General features: G+C 39.7%; 1 protein-coding gene across 1 annotated transcript in view; it reads right to left on the bottom strand.

The window, feature by feature from the left end:
• COL4A6 (collagen type IV alpha 6 chain) overlaps positions 1-18516 on the bottom strand; it is a 320692-nt gene that overhangs the window by 170264 nt on the left and 131912 nt on the right. The window contains exon 3 of the mRNA XM_081565867.1: positions 1501-1584. Within this exon, the coding sequence (XP_081421993.1) occupies positions 1501-1584 (84 nt within the window). The remainder of the gene's footprint in view (positions 1-1500; positions 1585-18516) is intronic.

Genomic DNA, 18516 nt, shown 5'->3' with positions numbered 1-18516 from the left:
ACCCAATATTTTTATACATATTCATACATATCTTTGATCACACACAGGAAAGACCAGAAAGACAATTGTGGGACTGCGAGAACATCAAGGGAGGTGTTTGCTTTGTCTGTGTTGCTTGCTGTTGTTTAAGAATGTATTCACATATTTGTTGTAGAATTACTATTTTTTCCCAAAGTGTTCCTTGATTGTAGATCAGAGGCAAGAACATGAGCCTCAGTGGCTAGAGTGAACAAGACTTCCCTGGGAGACAGCAGTGGGTAAAGTAAATAGGCGAGAAATCAAAAGACCCAGGTAATAGTCTGAATCTGTCATCAATTTGCTGTGTGACCCTGGGAAGTCATCTTCCTTCTCAGAGTCTATTTCCTCTGTACAAACTGTGGTTAAGATGAGAAGCTCATGAAGATATCTTTCCTTTCTGATATTTTATGATTCCCTAAGTCTGTGCCTTTAATATACAATAGGTCTGGCCCCTTTTGATTTAGAGATGGCTTTTTATACTTTTCCTTCAAATTCTGGCAGAATTTGACATTTCACTTTCCTGCAAATGGAAGATAATGAAAGAGGAGGTGGAGCGGTCACTCTGTTCTCTGTTCAGCTGTTTTTGAGGGTTTGGTTGACCTATTAATGCTTCCTTTCTTTGACAATGTAAGCTCTTAGGCTTATTTAAGTGTGATGAGAGTGCAGATACAATGCTGGAAGTCGGAAGATCTGAATTCTACAGGGTGGCCATAAATTCAGAAAACATATTAATAGATTGGATTTTATTGTTTTTATAGGTTGAAGCCCCTTGAATCCTTTGGCTGAGTTATACTGAAGATGCAGGTTTATTCAGTGCAAATCAAAAATACAAGTCATCCAGGGCAATACATCACATATGCATAGAGGATTGATAGAAATGCTGTGTCAAGGCACTGTGTTCATTGCAATCTGCACAACAATTTGAACTGGGCATGGCTATTAAAGGACAATGTATTGAATAAATCACATAATGTTATGAAACATGTCCCATGCTTTAACATAATAGCTATAAATCATTCTTTATGTATAGTCATCTCAATTTTTAGACTTTATGGCTACCCTATACCCTTAATTTTGGATGAATCACATCCCTAGTCTGGAGATAACAATCAGACCACTTGTTCCCCAGAGTGGTAGGGAAGTACCAAGTGGATATAAATGAGCTATGGAAATTTACATGTATCTACAAACATATCATAATCTGCACAACCTAATTGCCTTTTGGAAACACTCCAGATGAAACTTTGAGGAAACCTTGGCATTGAGTCAATGAAAGAAACCTCTTCCCAGTCCCTCAGAGACTGACCGATCTAGTTCTATCATTAGTTCGCAAAGCTCCTTCCAGCTGGTCCTCATCACTTTGCTTGCTCTGTGAGGTCACAAGAGTAAATTCTAAGCAGTTTAATTCTAAAGAAAACATACACACTTCAGAAATCGGCTCCTGTGACTATTTGTCTTTCAACAATGAAAGCAGCAACTTACTCTGGTTCCTTTCTCAGGAGAGCACTTACAGCCCCCACTGCAGTCTTGGCCACCACATGGCTTCCCATAGGGCTTCTTCTCTCCCTATTAAAAAGAAAATAGAAAAAAAGTTAGTGCACCATGTGAAGCAAGAAGCAATGCTGCCCAGGGAGCATAATCCGTGGCCACACTCCTACTAACCAAATAAATCAGAGCAGCTTAATCGTCTCACTTGATGGTGTCATGAGTCACCTGAAATAAAAAGTCATCTTAAGCAAGCACCCTTTTAGGTCATGTCTAAGCCTCACTAAGGCTTCCCAGATGGCTGAGTGGTAAAGAATCCTTCTGCCAATGCAGGAGATGTGGGTTCAATTCCTGGGTCGGGAAGATCCCTTGGAGAAGGAGATGGTTATCCACCCACTCCAGTATTCTTGCCTGGAAAATTCCATGGATAGAGGAGCCTGGTGGGCTACAGTCCATGGGGTTGTAAAGAGTCAGACATGAGTTAGCAACCAAACCACAACATACCTCATTAAAGAGCCAGTTTGATAGCTGGTTGGGGAACTGTGACTTAAATACTCACTCATCGGTAGACATTCCAGTCATAAAATACAAGAGCATTTCTCTATATGGGGCTGGAAATAGACTCTAGACATACCCTGTGTCCCACTGGACATCTGTCCTTGCACTCATTGAGAAAGCAGTGGCTGTAGCAGAGAACTTGAGAGAAATTCAACTGCCAGCAATGTAATGATAGATGAAAATGCCCACCCTGCACTCTGCCCTCAGAATTGTTTTCTTCAGGCCCCACTTTCAGCACAGCATTCAAACCTTACAGTGACACCCCTGGGCCCAGTTAGTCAGATCCAAGTTCCTGAGGTGATATTGTACAGTATCCCCTCAAACTCTCCAATTTTCTTTTTCCTTCTTTGCTTTATGATGATAATGGTTACTAGCTGAATTTCTACAAGCCCCTGCCCACTACATGACCTGCCAGGTGCTGACCCTCTCTGACTTCTTCTCCTCTGCTCTCGCCCTGGCTCACTCGGCTTCAGTCACACTGGTATTCAATCTATTCACCTGTCCTGCCTCAGGGCCTTTGCCCCAGCTGCCACTTCTGCCTGGAATGCTCTTCCCAGAGATGTTTTTGATGGCTGGCCACTTTTTATCACCCAAGTCTCAGTTCAACTGTCTGCTCTCAGAGAGTCCTTTTCTTGCCACTCAATCCCAAGCGATGCTACCTTTCAACATTAAACATTCTGTCTCCTCCCATTAGAATGTAAGCTCGGTGTAAGTAGGGACCTTATCTGTGCTGTCCAACATTGCATTCCCAATGTGACAAATGTTTGATGACCTCATGGAGCTGGAATTTGAACACAGGTCTGACTGACTCCAATGCCTTGATCTTAATCCTTATGTCTTAGTGTTCTCTAAGTCTTCTGTCTCAATGCAAAGACCCAAAAATCAGGAAACTGCCATTCTGACCCTATCCACCTTGGGGAAAAAGCAAAACATAAATTCTAACTATTATCTGTAATAAGAACTTTATCTCTGGGATGGATTTAGTATCATCCAACTTTTTTTTGTTGTTTAATGTTGGCTATTTTTTTTTTCAAAAGAGAAAGGCATATTTATGAGCCAGCCTCACACTTAATCATTCTTGCCTCTTTGTACTGTGAGCCTTTTCCTGCTTCCCAGGGAGCACTATGAATTTCTCAGATGGTCTCTTATCTCTTTAGACATTCCCGCAACCTTTTATCACCACAACACCCCAGTAATAAGGTAGTGATGGCAGAGCTATGACAAAATATTGCTATTTTAGATTCCAAACACCTTCCTGATATGAGATATTTTATCTCTCTCTTATGCCTTTGACATGGTAAGTGCTATTGTACACTTTCCAGTTTGCCCTCCACTTTATGGTATACAGGACAGGCAAGTTTTCATAAGGGTGAGATCAAGAGGTGCTGTGGGAGGCATAAGCTGCAGGCTGGGATGGAATAGTGAATAGGGAGACAGCAGCACTGAACTGAATCCTCGCTGATGCTGTGCTCCCTTTGTCTAATGTTGAGTACTATATTTCCTGGGATAATGGATCATTTCTATTGGCTTTTCCATATAGTTCTGTATTTACCAAGTAGTCTTCAATGAACACACATAATTAGTAAGAAGAAAATAAAACCAGTATGTAACCAGATGATACATTCATCACTTTCAAGGGAGTGGACTCAACAGGCATTGCCAAAGTTGAAGTGCTATCTGTTTGTAGCTATGGCCTAATTTCAAACATTGCCCTTTAGGTGTCCCATAACATTTGTCTATTAGGATCCAAAGTTTTCAGATCTCTAGTATGGAGCAAGGAGGCTGGAGGCAAGGGAGCTGGACAAGACAGTGGGGGAAAATCCCAATAACAGGAGCTGAACAAAAATGTAAGGAGCAGAAGCTAAGGTTTCTTAGGAACTTGGCAGAACAAGGAGGCAAAAACACCCAGCTAACAGACAGGAAGCCATCACTGTCTTCTGTCACTGAGGGAAGTAACCAGAGAAGCCCCACTGGCCACAAGGCGATTTCCTGTAATGCTGGCCCTGGCAGTTCCCTCAGGAGTCTTCAGTTACACTGAGGGGTGGAGGGAATAAAAGGAGTGGTTTCCAGGGAACATGGCAAGATCAAGCACAGAGGAAGTCTCTGCCCTATTCTGGCTTGTCTGCAGACACGCTAACCCCTGCTAAACCAGGCTACATCACTGGTGTCATTCCCATCGTGGAATGCTCTCGCCCTCTCTTAAAATCCAACCACTTCTTATACCCACAGAAAATTAGAACTGGAAAGGCCCTGAGAGATCACTGAATACACTGGTTCTTAACTCTATCAGACTAGCACATCATTATTTATTTATGTATTATTAAAATTTTAACTAGAGGATAATTATTTTACAACATTGTGACGGTTTCTGCCATCCACCAACATGAATTGGCCATAGGTATACATAGGTCTCGTCCCTCTTGAAACCGCCTCCCTCCCCATCCGACCCCTCTAAGTTGTTATAGAGCTCTAGCTTTGGGTTCCCCGTGTCATACAGCAAATTCCCACTGGCTATCTATTTCCCATATGGTAATGTATGTGTTTCAATGCTATTCTCTCAAATTATCACACCCTCTCCTTCTCCCACATAGTCCAAAAGTCTGTTCTTTATGCCTGTGTCTCCTGTGCTGCCCTGCAAGTAGGATTATCAGTACTATCTTTCTAGATTCTGTATACATGCATTAATATATATTTGTCTTTCTCTTTCTGACTTACTTCACTTTGTATAATAGGCTCTAGGTTCATCCACCTCATTAGAACTGACTCAAATGTGTCACTTTTTGTAGCTAAGTAATATTCCATTGTGCATATGGACCACAACTTCCTTATCCATTCATCTGTTGATGCACATCTAGGTTGCTTCCAAGTCTTCACTATTGTAAATAGTGCTGCAATGAACACAGAGGTACATGTGTCTTTTTCAGTTATGATTTCTTCAGGGTTTATGCCCAGTAGTGGAACTGCTGTGTCATATGGTAGTTTTAGTCCTAGTTTCTTAAGGAATCTCCATACTGTTCTCCATAGTAGCATACCATTTTTTATTATAAGTATTTATTATTCTTTCTTAATTCATGGAAAGAAAATCATAGGAATAAGTTATAATGAAGATGTAAGCAATAATTTGAAAAGCACCTATTATGCCATAATTATATTGCAAAGAAAAAACAAAAATCATCTATAAGGCTCAAGAGGGAGGGGATATACATATACATATAGCTGATTCACTTTGTTGAGCAGAAAGTAACACAACATGGTAAAGCAATTGCACTCCAACAAAAAAGTCATTTATAATGAAACAATATGTATTTTCATATTTAAATGTTCATACATGGCTTTATTAGAAGACATAATGAAGTCATCAGAGGCCGACAGCTAGATGCAGAATCATCAGGAATGTTACCGTCTGCTGAAGCAGAATGATTCTGGAATGTGGTATTGCTGATTCAAGTACCACAATTGGAGTTGCTATTAGTGCAGTGATTGTCTGAAATGGTGACTAGCTCATGGTAAGGTTCTGGGGAGAAAAAATTCAATCTTTGTTTATTGGGTAGTTTTCATTAGTAATAATAAAAAGATAAACATCCATTTCAGTAAGTAAAGTGTGATTATGTTCAGAGTTTTCACCTCCATGAATATCCAGAGGTCTTCTAAATGTAGCATAGGATGAAGGACAATTCTTTGCAGTGTATGGAACATCTATCATGCTTGGTGCCTACCTAAGAGCATTTCCCAATCATTTTGACCTAAATTGCTCTCAAAATATCTCCTGTGAGTAGAATATTTCAATTAAGAACTATTAGTTTAATCCAAATCACCCACTGTACAGATGAGAACACTAGAGGAAAGTACTTTGGCCCAGGTCACACTGCTAGAGAGTAGACCGTAACATTTCTGATCCTAATTCCATATTCTTCCCTCTATTCAATACTTCTCAAGACCAATTTCAAGTTCCATTTCTTTCATGATTACTCTAGTTCAGGGAAAAGATACAGCATGCACTCAGCATGTCCCACTCACTGGGCAAGTGTCCTTACAATGTTCCTTAGGCTGAGAGTCTTGTTTCCTCAACCAAACAGTAAGGCTTATAAGGGAAAAGTCAACCTATTTTGCTGTTGTTGTTTAGTCGCTAAGTTGTGTCTGACTCTTTTGTGACTCCACGCACTGTAGTTCACCAGGCTCCTCTGTCCATGGGATTTCCCAGGCAAGAATACTGGAGTGGGTTGCCATTTCCTTCTTCAGGGGATCTTCCCAACCCAGGGATCAAACCCATATCTCCTCCTTGGCAATTTGGTTCTTTACCACAGAGCCACCTGGGAAGCTACATTCTCACTTACTTCACTTTGTATAACACACTCTAGGTCCATCCATAACTCTACAAATGACCCAATTTCATTCCTTTTTATGGTTGTGCAATATTCTATCATATATATGTACCACATCTTCTTTATCCATTCATCTGTCAATGGACATTTAGGTTGCTTCCATGTCCTAGCTATTGTAAATAGTGCTGCAATTAAACACTGAGGTACATGTGTCTTTTTATTTTTTTTAATAAATTTATTTATTTTAGTTGGGGGCTAATTACTTTACAATATTGTAGTGGTTTTTTCCACACACCGACACGAATCAGCCATGGGTCCACACGTGCTCCCCACCCTGAACCCCCCTCACACCCCCTTCCCCATCCCATCCCTCCGGGTCATTCCACTGCCCCAGCCCCGTGCATCTGTCCCATGCATCGAACATGGAATGGTGCTCTGCCTCACACATGACAATATACATGTTTCAATGCTATTCTCCCAGAACGTCCCACCCTCACCTTCTCCCTCTGAGTCCTTAAGACTGTTCTATGCATCTGTGTCTCTTATTCTGTCTCACATATAGGGTTATCATTACCATCTTTCAAATTCCATATATATGCATTAGTATACTGTATTGGTGTTTTTCTTTCTGGCTTACTTCACTCTGTATAATGGGCTCCAGTTTCATCCATCTCAATAGAACTGATTCAAATGTATTCTTTTTAATGGTTGAGTAATATGCCATTGTGTATATGTACCACAGCTTCCTTATCCATTTGTCTGCTGATGGACATCTAGGTTGCTTCCATGTCCTGGCTATTGTAAACAGTGCTGCGATGAACATTGGGGTACAAGCGTCTCTTTCAATTCTGGTTTCCTCGGTGTGTATGCCCAGCAGTGGGATTGCTGGGTCATATGGCAGTTCTATTCCCAGTTTTTTAAGGAATCTCCACACTGTTCTCCATAGTGGCTGTACTAGTTTGCATTCCCAGCAACAGTGTAAGAGGGTTCCCTTTTCTCCACACCCTCTCCAGCATTTATTGCTTGTAGACTTTTGGATAGCAGCCATTCTGACTGGTGTGAAATGGTACCTCATTGTGGTTTTGATTTGCATTTCTCTAATAATGAGTGATGTTGAGCATCTTTCCATGTGTTTGTTAGCCATCTGTATGTCTTCTTTGGAGAAATGTCTGTTTAGTTCTTTGGCCCATTTTTTGATTGGGTCGTTTATTTTTCTGGAATTCAGCAGCAGAAGTTGCTTGTATATTTTTGAGATTAATTGTTTGTCTGTTGCTTCGTTTGCTATTATTTTCTCCCATTCTGAAGGCTGTCTTTTCACCTTGCTTATAGTTTCCTTTGTTGTGCAAAAGCTTTTAATTTTAATTAGGTCCTATTTGTTTATTTTTGCTTTTATTTTCGATATTCTGGGAGGTGGGTCATGGAGGATCCTGCTGTGATTTATGTTGGAGAGTGTTTTGCCTATGTTTTCCTCTAGGAGTTTTATAGTTTCTGGTCTTACGTTTAGATCTTTAATCCATTTTGAGTTTATTTTTGTGTATGGTGTTAGGAAGTGTTCTAGTTTCATTCTTTTACAAGTGGTTGACCAGTTTTCCCAGCACCACTTGTTAAAGAGGTTGTCTTTTCTCCATTGTATATTCTTGCCTCCTTTGTTGAAGATAAGGTGTCCATAGGTGCGTGGGTTTATCTCTGGGCTTTCTATTTTGTTTATTTTTTGTCCCATTTGTTTTTGGTCCCATTTGTTTATTTTTGCTTTTATTTCCAATATTCTGGGAGGTGGGTCATGTGTCTTTTTAAATTATGGTTTTATTCAGCATTTCTGTAACACTTTGGTTTTTCTCTGGAGCTGACAGTTAAGGGGTATGCAACGATATGGCCACACCAGATTGTCTATGATGGATGTCTACTCTGCTTGGTTAGAACATCTATTTGGATTTGATGATGTCTGTGTAAATATTTTTAATGTTATTACTACCTCACACCTCTATCCCTTTGCTGATGTTTGTTCCTTTGTCTAAAATGACTTCCCTATCCCTTTTCCCACTCATGACAGACCGAACTTCTACTCGTTCTTAAAGCCTAGCCCAAACACCATCTTTTTGTTGAATGCACCCTCAAATTCTTCCCTCTTGGCAATTTCAGGCAGAAGTTCTTACTTCCTCTTCTTTGTTAAGGGTGTGTTGCCATATTTGCCTCAATCTTCTTGGTTCTGCCAATCAAACTGGGCATAGTACTCTGTTTTATTCTTCTCTATAGTCCTTGTCCAGCAGATACTCAGTAAGGGCTGTGAAATGATTACTCTCAGAACAACTGAATTACAAGTTAGACCAGGTCCACTTGGGCTCCTCCCTCTCTCTTTGGGTTCCTGAAATAAAGAATGACATCACAGTGTTCCTTCCACAAGCCGATGTGCTTTTCGAGGCATCACCAGTGTTTTCTGGCATGAGTGGTGGCAGGGATGACCACCACGCAAAAGGTAACACAGGAAGCAGGATGGAATCTAAGAGCAGCTTAATTGGAGTGATTGAATGGTTGGATAACTCAAACGTGAGTTATCCTTGTGAGCAATTCCTCCAGAAGCTTAGTTCACAGAAGGTTGGCTGTGCAGCATTATCTTTTGACCATTCACTTCACAAGTATTTCTTTAGCACCTGGACATGGCAACCCACTCCAGTATTCTTGCCTGGAGTATTCCATGAACTGATGAGCCTGGTGGGCCACAGTCCATGAGGTCACAAAAGAGTCAGACACGACTAAAGCAACTAACACTTTACTTTCATTTCTTTCATATGCTAGACACTGTGCTAGACGTGGGAGAAAGAGGCTGCATCGTACAGCCACAAGGGAAACCAAATCCTTACTCTCCCGGTGGTTTATCATCCAGAGGGGAACACAGAGAGTAAACAAATAAATATTATATCCATGTTTGTCAGATGATATGTGTTAAGGAAGAAAATAAAGCAGGGTAAGAGGGATAGGAAGTATTGGCATCAGGTTGTTACTGTATATAGGAAAGTCAGGGAAGGCTTTGCCCAAAGGTGACTTCGGAGCAGAGAACCTTGCTTCTTAAAGCACAATTCCTGGTCCAGCATCAGCAGCACTGGAAATCTGTTAGAAATCCAATTCTTGGGCTTCCCTGTTGGCAGCAATGAGGCCAGAGTGCTGGAAAGGAATGGGTAAGGCGAATGGCTTAGATGATGAAGCCAGAGCTGTAGCAGGGGCCAGAGAATGGAAGATTTTTATAGACAACTGTAAGAACTTTTGCCTTTGGAAAAACACTGAATGGTTCTGAACATAGGAGTGACACTCTAGCTGCATCTGAACTGTGGTGGGGCAAGGATGGACACAGGAAGGCCACCTAGGAAGCTGTTGTGGTAGATGATGGTGGCTTGGATCAGAGGGGTAGTTGCAACAACTGGCAGAAGTAGGAGGATTTTGGGTATGTTTTGAAGGCAGAATAGCTAGGATTGGCTGATGGATTGGATGTGGGATATACCTGAAAGAGAGGAGCCAAAAATGACTCTAAGGAATGGCTACATGCATATGTATGGCTGAATCCCTTCACTGTTCACCTGAAACTATCACATCATTGTTCATCGGCTATACCCCAACACAAAATAAGAAGTTAAAAAAAAATGACTCTAAGGTTTTTGAACTAAGCAACGAGAAACATGAAATTATCATTTATTCAGATGGAGAAAAAACTTTTGGGGGGCATCAGAAATTCTGGTGTTGAGATGTCTATTAGACATCTAATGAGAAATCAAGTAGATGGCTGGAGTTCAAGGATGATGGGTAGCTTGGAGATATGCACGTGGTACTTTAGTTAGTATAGACCCGACTATGTTGTGGTAACAAGCCCCAAATCTCAGTAGTTCAACACAACTAAGGCTCACTTCTTGCTCATGTTACAACCCGATGAAGTACAGGCAGCTCTCCTTAGTGGCTTTCTTTTAAAGGTGACTCGGACATCCAAGCTACTTTTGTCAAGCAACTCCATCATCTTGCTTTTAATTGCCCTGACCATGCTCATATTTTCCTTAACAAAAAACTAAACACATTGGGACAACCTACTAGCATGGAAAATAGAAGAAAACAGGGATTATTTTGTGAGCACCATCTCTGCCACCACTGGTATTATATAAAGCTACAAGACTAGATGAGGTCATGTAGGGAATGGACATAGATAAAGGGGAGAGAAGACTGAGCACTGAGGCGCTTCAATGTTAAGAGAAAATGAGGAGGTACCAGAGACAGAGTCTGATAAGGAGGAACCAGTGTGATAGGTAGAGAACCAACATAGGGAAAGGTCCTGGCAGGTGAGTGAAGAAAGTATTTCAAGGAGAAAAGGATGATACAATGTACCAAATTGTTGATAAGTCAAGTAAGGATGAGATAAGAACATACCAATGGATTTAGTAATGTGATCTGGACCAGAGCAATTTCAGCAAGGTGGTGATCTGGATCAGAGCAATTTAAGAGAGGAGAATTAGGGAAACGTGGTAGAACTGTGATGCAGTTCTAAGGCCCCCCCTTGAGGGGGTGATCATGGACTTCAAGGAATACCAGTTACCAATACTGTGAGGTTTTCTTTAGCCTTGTTAAGTCAGATGGGCACAGATGCAGATTAGCAGAAGCCTTGGATGTAATCAGTGGTTGGATTCTGCTACGTGAGAATAATAAAGGAAAAGAGGAGCAAGAGACTCAAAGGTGTATAGAAAGAAGTCATTGAAATAATGGACCATGGAATCGAGGCTTCCTAAGGAGGAAAGTGAGCACAGGTGGTAAGATGCAGTAAAAAAAAAAAAAAAAAAATGCAGATAGTAGAATTAATGGATGATTGATCCATTAATGGGTTTGGGAAGAAATGTATAGGTTTTATGATTGTGACCAGATCTCAGAAGAAAGAAGAGGTGGTGCTGTGAAGAGGCCAGGGGGACTTCCCTGGCTAAAACTTTGTGCTTCCAATGCAGGGGACCCAGGTTCAATCCCTGGTCAGAGAACTAAGATCCTACATGCTGTGCAGTGCGACCAAAAAAAGGGGAGGGTGCTAGGCCTAGAAGATATGGTACATATATGCAATGGAATATTAGCCATAAAAAAGAACACAATAATGCCATTTGCAGCAACATGGATGAAGCTAAAGATTGTCATAATGAAGTAAGTCAGATGCAGAAAGACAAATATAGATATTGCTTATATATGGAATCTTAAAAAACAGTACAAATGAACTTATCTACACAATAGAAGCAGAGTTACAGATGTAGAAAACAAACTATGATTACCAGGGAGTAAGGGCAGGGAGGGATAAATTGGGAGATTGGGATTGACACATATACACTACTATATATAAAATAGATAACTAAGAAGGACCTGTATAGCACAGGGAACTCTACTCAATATTCTGTAATGACCTATATGGGAAAAGAATCTTAAAAACAGTGGATATATGTATATGTATAACTGATTCACTCTGATATGCTAGCAGAACCTAGCATAACATTGTAAATCAACAATGAAAGTGAAAGTCGCTCAGTTGTGTCCGACTCTTTGCAACCCCATGGACTGTCCATGGAATTCTCCAGGCCAGAATACTGGAGTGGGTAGCCTTTCCCTTCTCCAGGGGATCTTCCCAACCCAAGGATCGAACCCAGGTCTCCCGCATTGCAGGCAGATTCTTTACCAGCTGAGCCACAAAGGAAACCCAAAAATACTGGAGTAGGTAGCCTATCCCTTCTCCAAGGGATCTTCCTGATTCAGGGATCGAACCAGGGTCTTCTGCATTGCAGGTGGATTCTTTACCAACTGAGCTATCAGGGAAGCCCAACCATGCATCAATACAAATTTTTTAAAAAAGAGGCTAGGGCCTGTTAATACTCTACCTGGTACCAGGTTCCTGAATTAGCTCAGTAAATGGTTGTTGAAATGGCTGCTCAATCCTGCTTTCATACAACATAAAACTATTCTGTTTTAATGTCAGATTTCCTCAAAACACTTGTCACTCCAAATTTCATTTGATTTTCTACCACAAATCTGAAATAGGTGTTTTATATGTATAGGTATATGTAGCAACACACATACAAACACAGTACGACAATGCTTTCTTTATATCTTCACCTATACTCCTAGATAGTAAGTTCCTCTGAGATGATATTGGTTTGCTCATCATAAAGCAAATGAATTAAAGAACCTTCTAAGCTTCAATTTCCTCAACTATAAAGTATAGATAATAATGTTTTACTTCACTGGGTATTGGGAGGTTAGAGATAGTGCCCCTAGCAAAGTGCTTGGCACATATAGTATGCTCAATATAGCAATATGTTACCTGGTATTATTTATAACTATAACACCTAGTATGGTGCCTACATCATAGGTGAACACGTGGTGACTAATTTGCATTTTAAAGATGAGGAAATGACAGCTCAGCTGTTAGTGACTTCCTCACCATAGGAAATTAGTTATTAGACTTGGGATAAGAAACCAGCCCTCACTCTCTTCCACTGAACCCACTGTTACCAATTCCAAGAATTAGCTTGAAACTGGGAATTCAATTCAGGAAAAGAAAGATGAATGTTGGTAAGATTACTTTTTATTCCTTTTTTTTAATCAAGATGAGTTCATTTACTTTACAATAACTTGCATTGCGTGTACACTTTCTATAAACAACCTTCTTATAGATATAATTCTCACAACTACTTTTGAAACTAGGAAAAATTATATATAAAATTTCCAGATTAAAAAAAAAATAAACCCGAGTCTTGGATTTGGTTATCACTTGGTAGTTAATTGACAAAGTGAAGATTCAAAGCAGGGCCTCTCTTTCAGGTGCACAGCTAAACTTTTAAAAAGAAAAATAATACAAGATGCGGAGGTGCCCTTTTATAACCTTCAATCCCTGCCAGTTGCCTCAGAGTCCAGAAACCCAGAGAAGCCTCTTAGGCTGGATCATAACTAGTCTGGGGCCACATTAATAATAATAGGTACCACCAATGGGGTATCTGCTGTGCCTGCCTAAGTACTTCACATTTGCTATCTCACACGACTGTCCCAGCTACACTGAGTGGAAGGCACCATTACCACCATTATTTCACAGCTGAGAAAACTGAAGCTTATAGGGGTTTACTAGTTTGCCCACTCAAGGTCATACAGCTAGGGAGTGGCACAAATTCAAACCCAGGTTTGACTCAAAATCTTTGTGCTCTTCCACTAAGCCTGGCCTCCAGTTGCCTCATCCAAGGTTTCTGTACTTGGTGATAATAATACAGAATGTCTGGCCTTAATGGAAATCTGCTGTATAACTCAGGGAACTCAAACTGGAGCTCTGTAACAACCTAGAGGGGTGAGAAAGGGTGGAAGGTGGGAGGGGGGTTCAAGAGGGAGGGGACATATGTATACCTATGACTAATTCATATTGATGTATGGCAGAAATCAAACCAATATTGTAAAGCAACCATCAATCAATTAAAAATAAATATATATATTTTTAAAGTCTGGCTTTACTTTGAGCAATTCTAAAACAAAACCTGTTCATTGAAATTTACACACACACACACACACACACACACACACACACACTAAACCAAACCAAGCTTAGTTGTGTTTTTGTTGTTCAGTTGCTCAGTCGTGTCCGACTCTTTGTGACCCCATGGACTGCAGCATGCCAGGCTTCCCTGTCCTTCACCATCTCCCAGGGTTTGCTCAAACTCATGTCCACATCCAACCATCTCATCTCATCCTCTGTCATCCCCTTCTCCTGCCCTCAATCTTTCCCAGCATCAGGGTCTTTTCCAATGAGTCAGCTTAGTCTTGTCCTATGTTTAATGTGCATTTCTATGAGTTTATGAATGAATGGCTCTGGGAAGAGAAGAAAAGATCTCTAGGAGCTGGCTCCCTACCAGGTGAGACTTGTCAGCCACACTTTAAGGATGAAGCTGACACCAGACATGGCTGAGTAGTTCAGGAAGGTATTTCCATCCATTTGTGAAACTGTGTTCACACACATACACACATGCAACTGATGGGGTCAGGGGATGGGGAGAGGAACAGGCATTTTGGGTTTCACTTGGAAAAGGCCTAGTCAGCCAGAATGAACCAGGGCCTGAGGGGATGTACGGTCCACATAGACCTTAAAGAGCATTCACCAACCAAATGCTTGACACACAAATAGACAAACTAAATGTTGTCCATAATGCTCTTATACCAAAATTTCTGAGGAGATGTGAGAAAAAGAAGTGAGAAAGACACTGGGAGAAAGTGAGGAATCTTTGAGCTTTAAGGCTGAGAATAAGAGGTCACACAGTTCACATGTAGTTAGGGTAGCAAGTTTTAACAAATAAAAATACAGGATGCAGAGTTCAATTTGAATTTCAGAAAAACCATTAAGTATGTTCCAATTAGCATATTTTTGTAAGTATGTCCCAAATTAGCATAAAGATGTTCCATGCAATATTTGAGACATACTTATACTAAAGATCTATTTGTTGTTTATATAAAATTTTAATTTAACTTGGCATCTTGTATTTTATTTGGAAATCCTACAAGTAGCATCATGATACACTTATGTGACAAGTTCAGTTGTGGAGTGTCTATAGTAATTGTCAGTAATAACATTTAAAGTACAAACTTTGCAACTTACTTTATTTTTTTTTTTTTTTCTTTTTTTTTTTTTTTCTCTTTTTTTTTTTTTTTAATAAATTTATTTATTTTAGTTGGGGGCTAATTACTTTACAATATTGTAATAGTTTTTGCAACTTACTTTAAAAACATTAAGAGGGTATTCAAGTTTCTTTTTTGCAACTGAGTCACTCTTACTTATTTGCTTTCTAATTTGGTTTCCAAAACAGGAAGGAAAGGTATAGTTATCACTAACATGGGAAGGATTAGATTAATTCATTTACTCAACAAATTTATTGTGTGCCTGCTGTGTACCAGGTACTGTGCTAGGTACTGGGGATAGCATGATAAAAAAAAAAAATTGAATATGACTTTTTCATGAAGGTTCATAGCAGTTTTATTCCTCATAACCCCAAAGTTGGAGGGGCCCAAATTTCCATCAATAGGTGAGTGGATAAACAAACTATGGTGCAATTGTACAATGGAATACTATCCTGGAATAAAAAAGGAACAAAATATTGATGCATGTTAACTGCATGGATGAATCTCACAGATACTATGTTAAGTGAAAGAAGCTAGACAGTAAGACCATATTCAGTATGAATCCACTTATACAAAGCTCTAGAATAGGCAAATCAAATACATGATGATAGAAATCAGAATGGTTTCCTGATGATAAAAATCAGTGCTTACTTCTGCAGGTGTGTTAGGGTGAGGTTGACTCGGGGTATGGGTACTTCCTGAGATGATGGACATATTCTGTATCTTGTTTGGAGAGATGTTTTTAAATGTACACATTTGTCAAAACTTATGAAATATACATTTATAATCAGCACATTTTATTGTCTGTAAAGTATAATTTTATTTAAAAGTAAGTATAATCCCTACCATTATAGAGTTCATATGGGATATAGATAAACACTTACACAAATATTTGAAAAATAGTCATTTTGAAAGTGTGATGGAGGAAAATAGGGTTCTCTGAAAGTTTACAATGTTTAAGTCATTAAAACATAAGCATTATTTCTTCATTCAGCAAATATTGATTGACTGCCTCCTCTATGCCAGGGACTGGATTATGCCCTGTGAGTATCCTGTTAAATAAAATTAATTTGCTCCTCTGCTCCATGTTCTTGTAGAGGAGACAGATGTTGAAAGAGTAAATAATAATATTTTAATTTTAATTGTGTTATATGATACAAAGGAGACCAATGGAAGGATATAAGAATGTAGAACAGGGACACTTGGCCTCCTTGATGGGATCAGAGAAGGTTTCTTTAAGAAAGTGCAGTTAAACTGAGGTCTGAAGAATAGAAACCATCAACTAGGTCAAGGGATAGGAGTGAGGCAGAGAATCTTCTAGGCAGAGGAAACAATCGATGTACATGCCCTGTGGTGAGAGAGAGCATGGCACACATGAGAAGCTGAAGGAAGCCAGAGTGACTGAACAGGAAAGAAAAGGGGAGAGTGACAGAAAATTTCACTGTCTAGGCAGGCAAAGACTTGCTCGTGCAGAGTCTTGTGGGCCATGTTAAGGAGGTTTGGTTTAATTGTCAGAGTAACGGGAAGTCATTGAATAATTTTAATTGGAGAGTAACATGATCAGATTGATATTTTAGAAAAAAATTTCTAGTGGCAGTGTAGATGATGGACAGAAGAGGCTAATAGTGAGGTGGAAGACCAATTAAGAGACTGTTGGAGAAAAGATCGTGGCCTGAACAAGGGTTACAGTGGTTGGATGGGAGAAGTGAATGAATCTAAGACATATTTAAATATAGGGACACAATCAGAAAGGAATATGACTAGAAGAACAAGGCTTTCACATATCAAGTCCACTTCACTGATTTGAGGACAATCTTTAATGCACAACTGCTACGTACTAATGGAGTAGGAAATGGCAACCCACTCCAGTATTCTTGCCTGGAAAATTTCACGGACAGAAGAGTCTGGTGGGCTACAGTCCATGGGGTTGCGAAAGAGTTGGACATGACTTAGCAACTAAGCACACACACACACTATATGTTAAGGCACTGTGTTGAGCACTATGGAAGAAAGACAAATATTTAGAAAATTTTCATTACACGCAAGGAATTTAAAGACTAAGACCAACTATAATCGAATGAAGAAAAAGTGACAACTATTATTGAAAAAGGTAAGGAGATACCTTTCTAAAACTTAGATGTGATTATGTCCTGTTTTCTTTCAAAAACCTTTATGACTCTCTTATCTTCAAACTTCAAAATTCAGCATGAGATTTAATAGTCTCTTTAAATCAGACTCAACCACCATTGTAGACCAACCTATCACCTCCAATATTCTACTAATAGAGCTCTATTCATCAGCAATTCCATTTTTATGGAATGCTGTTCATATCCTATCCATTTCTGTGGAAATTCTAGTCACATATTTTCTTTGTCTTTTTTGTGACAATTTTATTGAGATATAATTCATATACAATACATTCATTCACACTTCTTTTCTGAAATTTTACCTTGCTTTTTTTTCCAACAATGGGGCTTCCTTGATGGCTCAGACAGTAAAGAATCTGCCTGCAATGTGGGAGACCCGGGTTCAACCCCTGGGTTGGGAAGATCCCCTACAGAAGGGAATGGGTACCCACGCCAATTCTTGCCTGGAGAATTCCATGGACAGATGAGCCTGGCAAGCCACACAGTCCATGGGATCACAAAGAGTCGGACACAACTGAGCGACTGACATTTTCACTTTTCCAACAATAGCACTATTTCTGTTTCATGATGGTAGTCATTGCCCACTCTAACAGCTTCTCCTTTTGACTGCTTCAGAGAAGCTACAGTGACAGTTTCTAATAAAAATATATAAGATTGTTTTGAGTGGTCAGGCTGAGTGTCAGAATCCTCAGCTGCTCAAAGCTTGTTGGGGCTGTGTGTCTCACTTTCTGTGAGCCTATTCTTGCTATTAGACTTCAGGCGTACAGTGTCATGGACTTCAGTGGCATAGCCCAGAGCCTTAAGGCTTATTTATAATATGATGTCTTTAGGGAAATGATTCCAAGTTGACAAAAATCCCTTAGGATTTCTAGTTGGTAGCTGAAGTTAAGATGGAAAAGTCGGTAAGTTCTCTAAGAATTAGATCTACAGGAACTGGAAGGATTGCGATTCTAGGACAGAGTATTCAGCTTGCTGAAAATATCCTGACAGGCTGTTTCGTCTATTATTGAGTCCAAAGGATCAAAGACACTGCCATTTTTGTCTTTTGTACTTGGAAGAGAGAATTTAACCAATGCTCAGTTGAGATGGATAGCAAGTCCATATGGAATTCACCAGCAGTAGCAATTATTAGAAAGAGATAGAATGGGCAACAAATACAAGTTGTTTCCATAAAGATAATTTTAGTTATATATTTAGCTCATAATACAGATAATCTCTAAGGTCTACTGATATAGATAAGAGTACAGATGTTTTGTTTGTTCCTAAATGAGGAAAGAGGACCTGGGGAAGAGGATCTAAACCAGGGAAATATCATGGTTCATAGAAAATCCATC

This window comes from Giraffa tippelskirchi, chromosome X (genome assembly GCF_054371585.1).
Source record: "Giraffa tippelskirchi isolate mGirTip1 chromosome X, T2T-mGirTip1v1.2.pri, whole genome shotgun sequence".
Classification (NCBI taxonomy): domain Eukaryota; kingdom Metazoa; phylum Chordata; class Mammalia; order Artiodactyla; family Giraffidae; genus Giraffa; species Giraffa tippelskirchi.
This window is presented reverse-complemented; position numbering and strand designations above follow the sequence as displayed.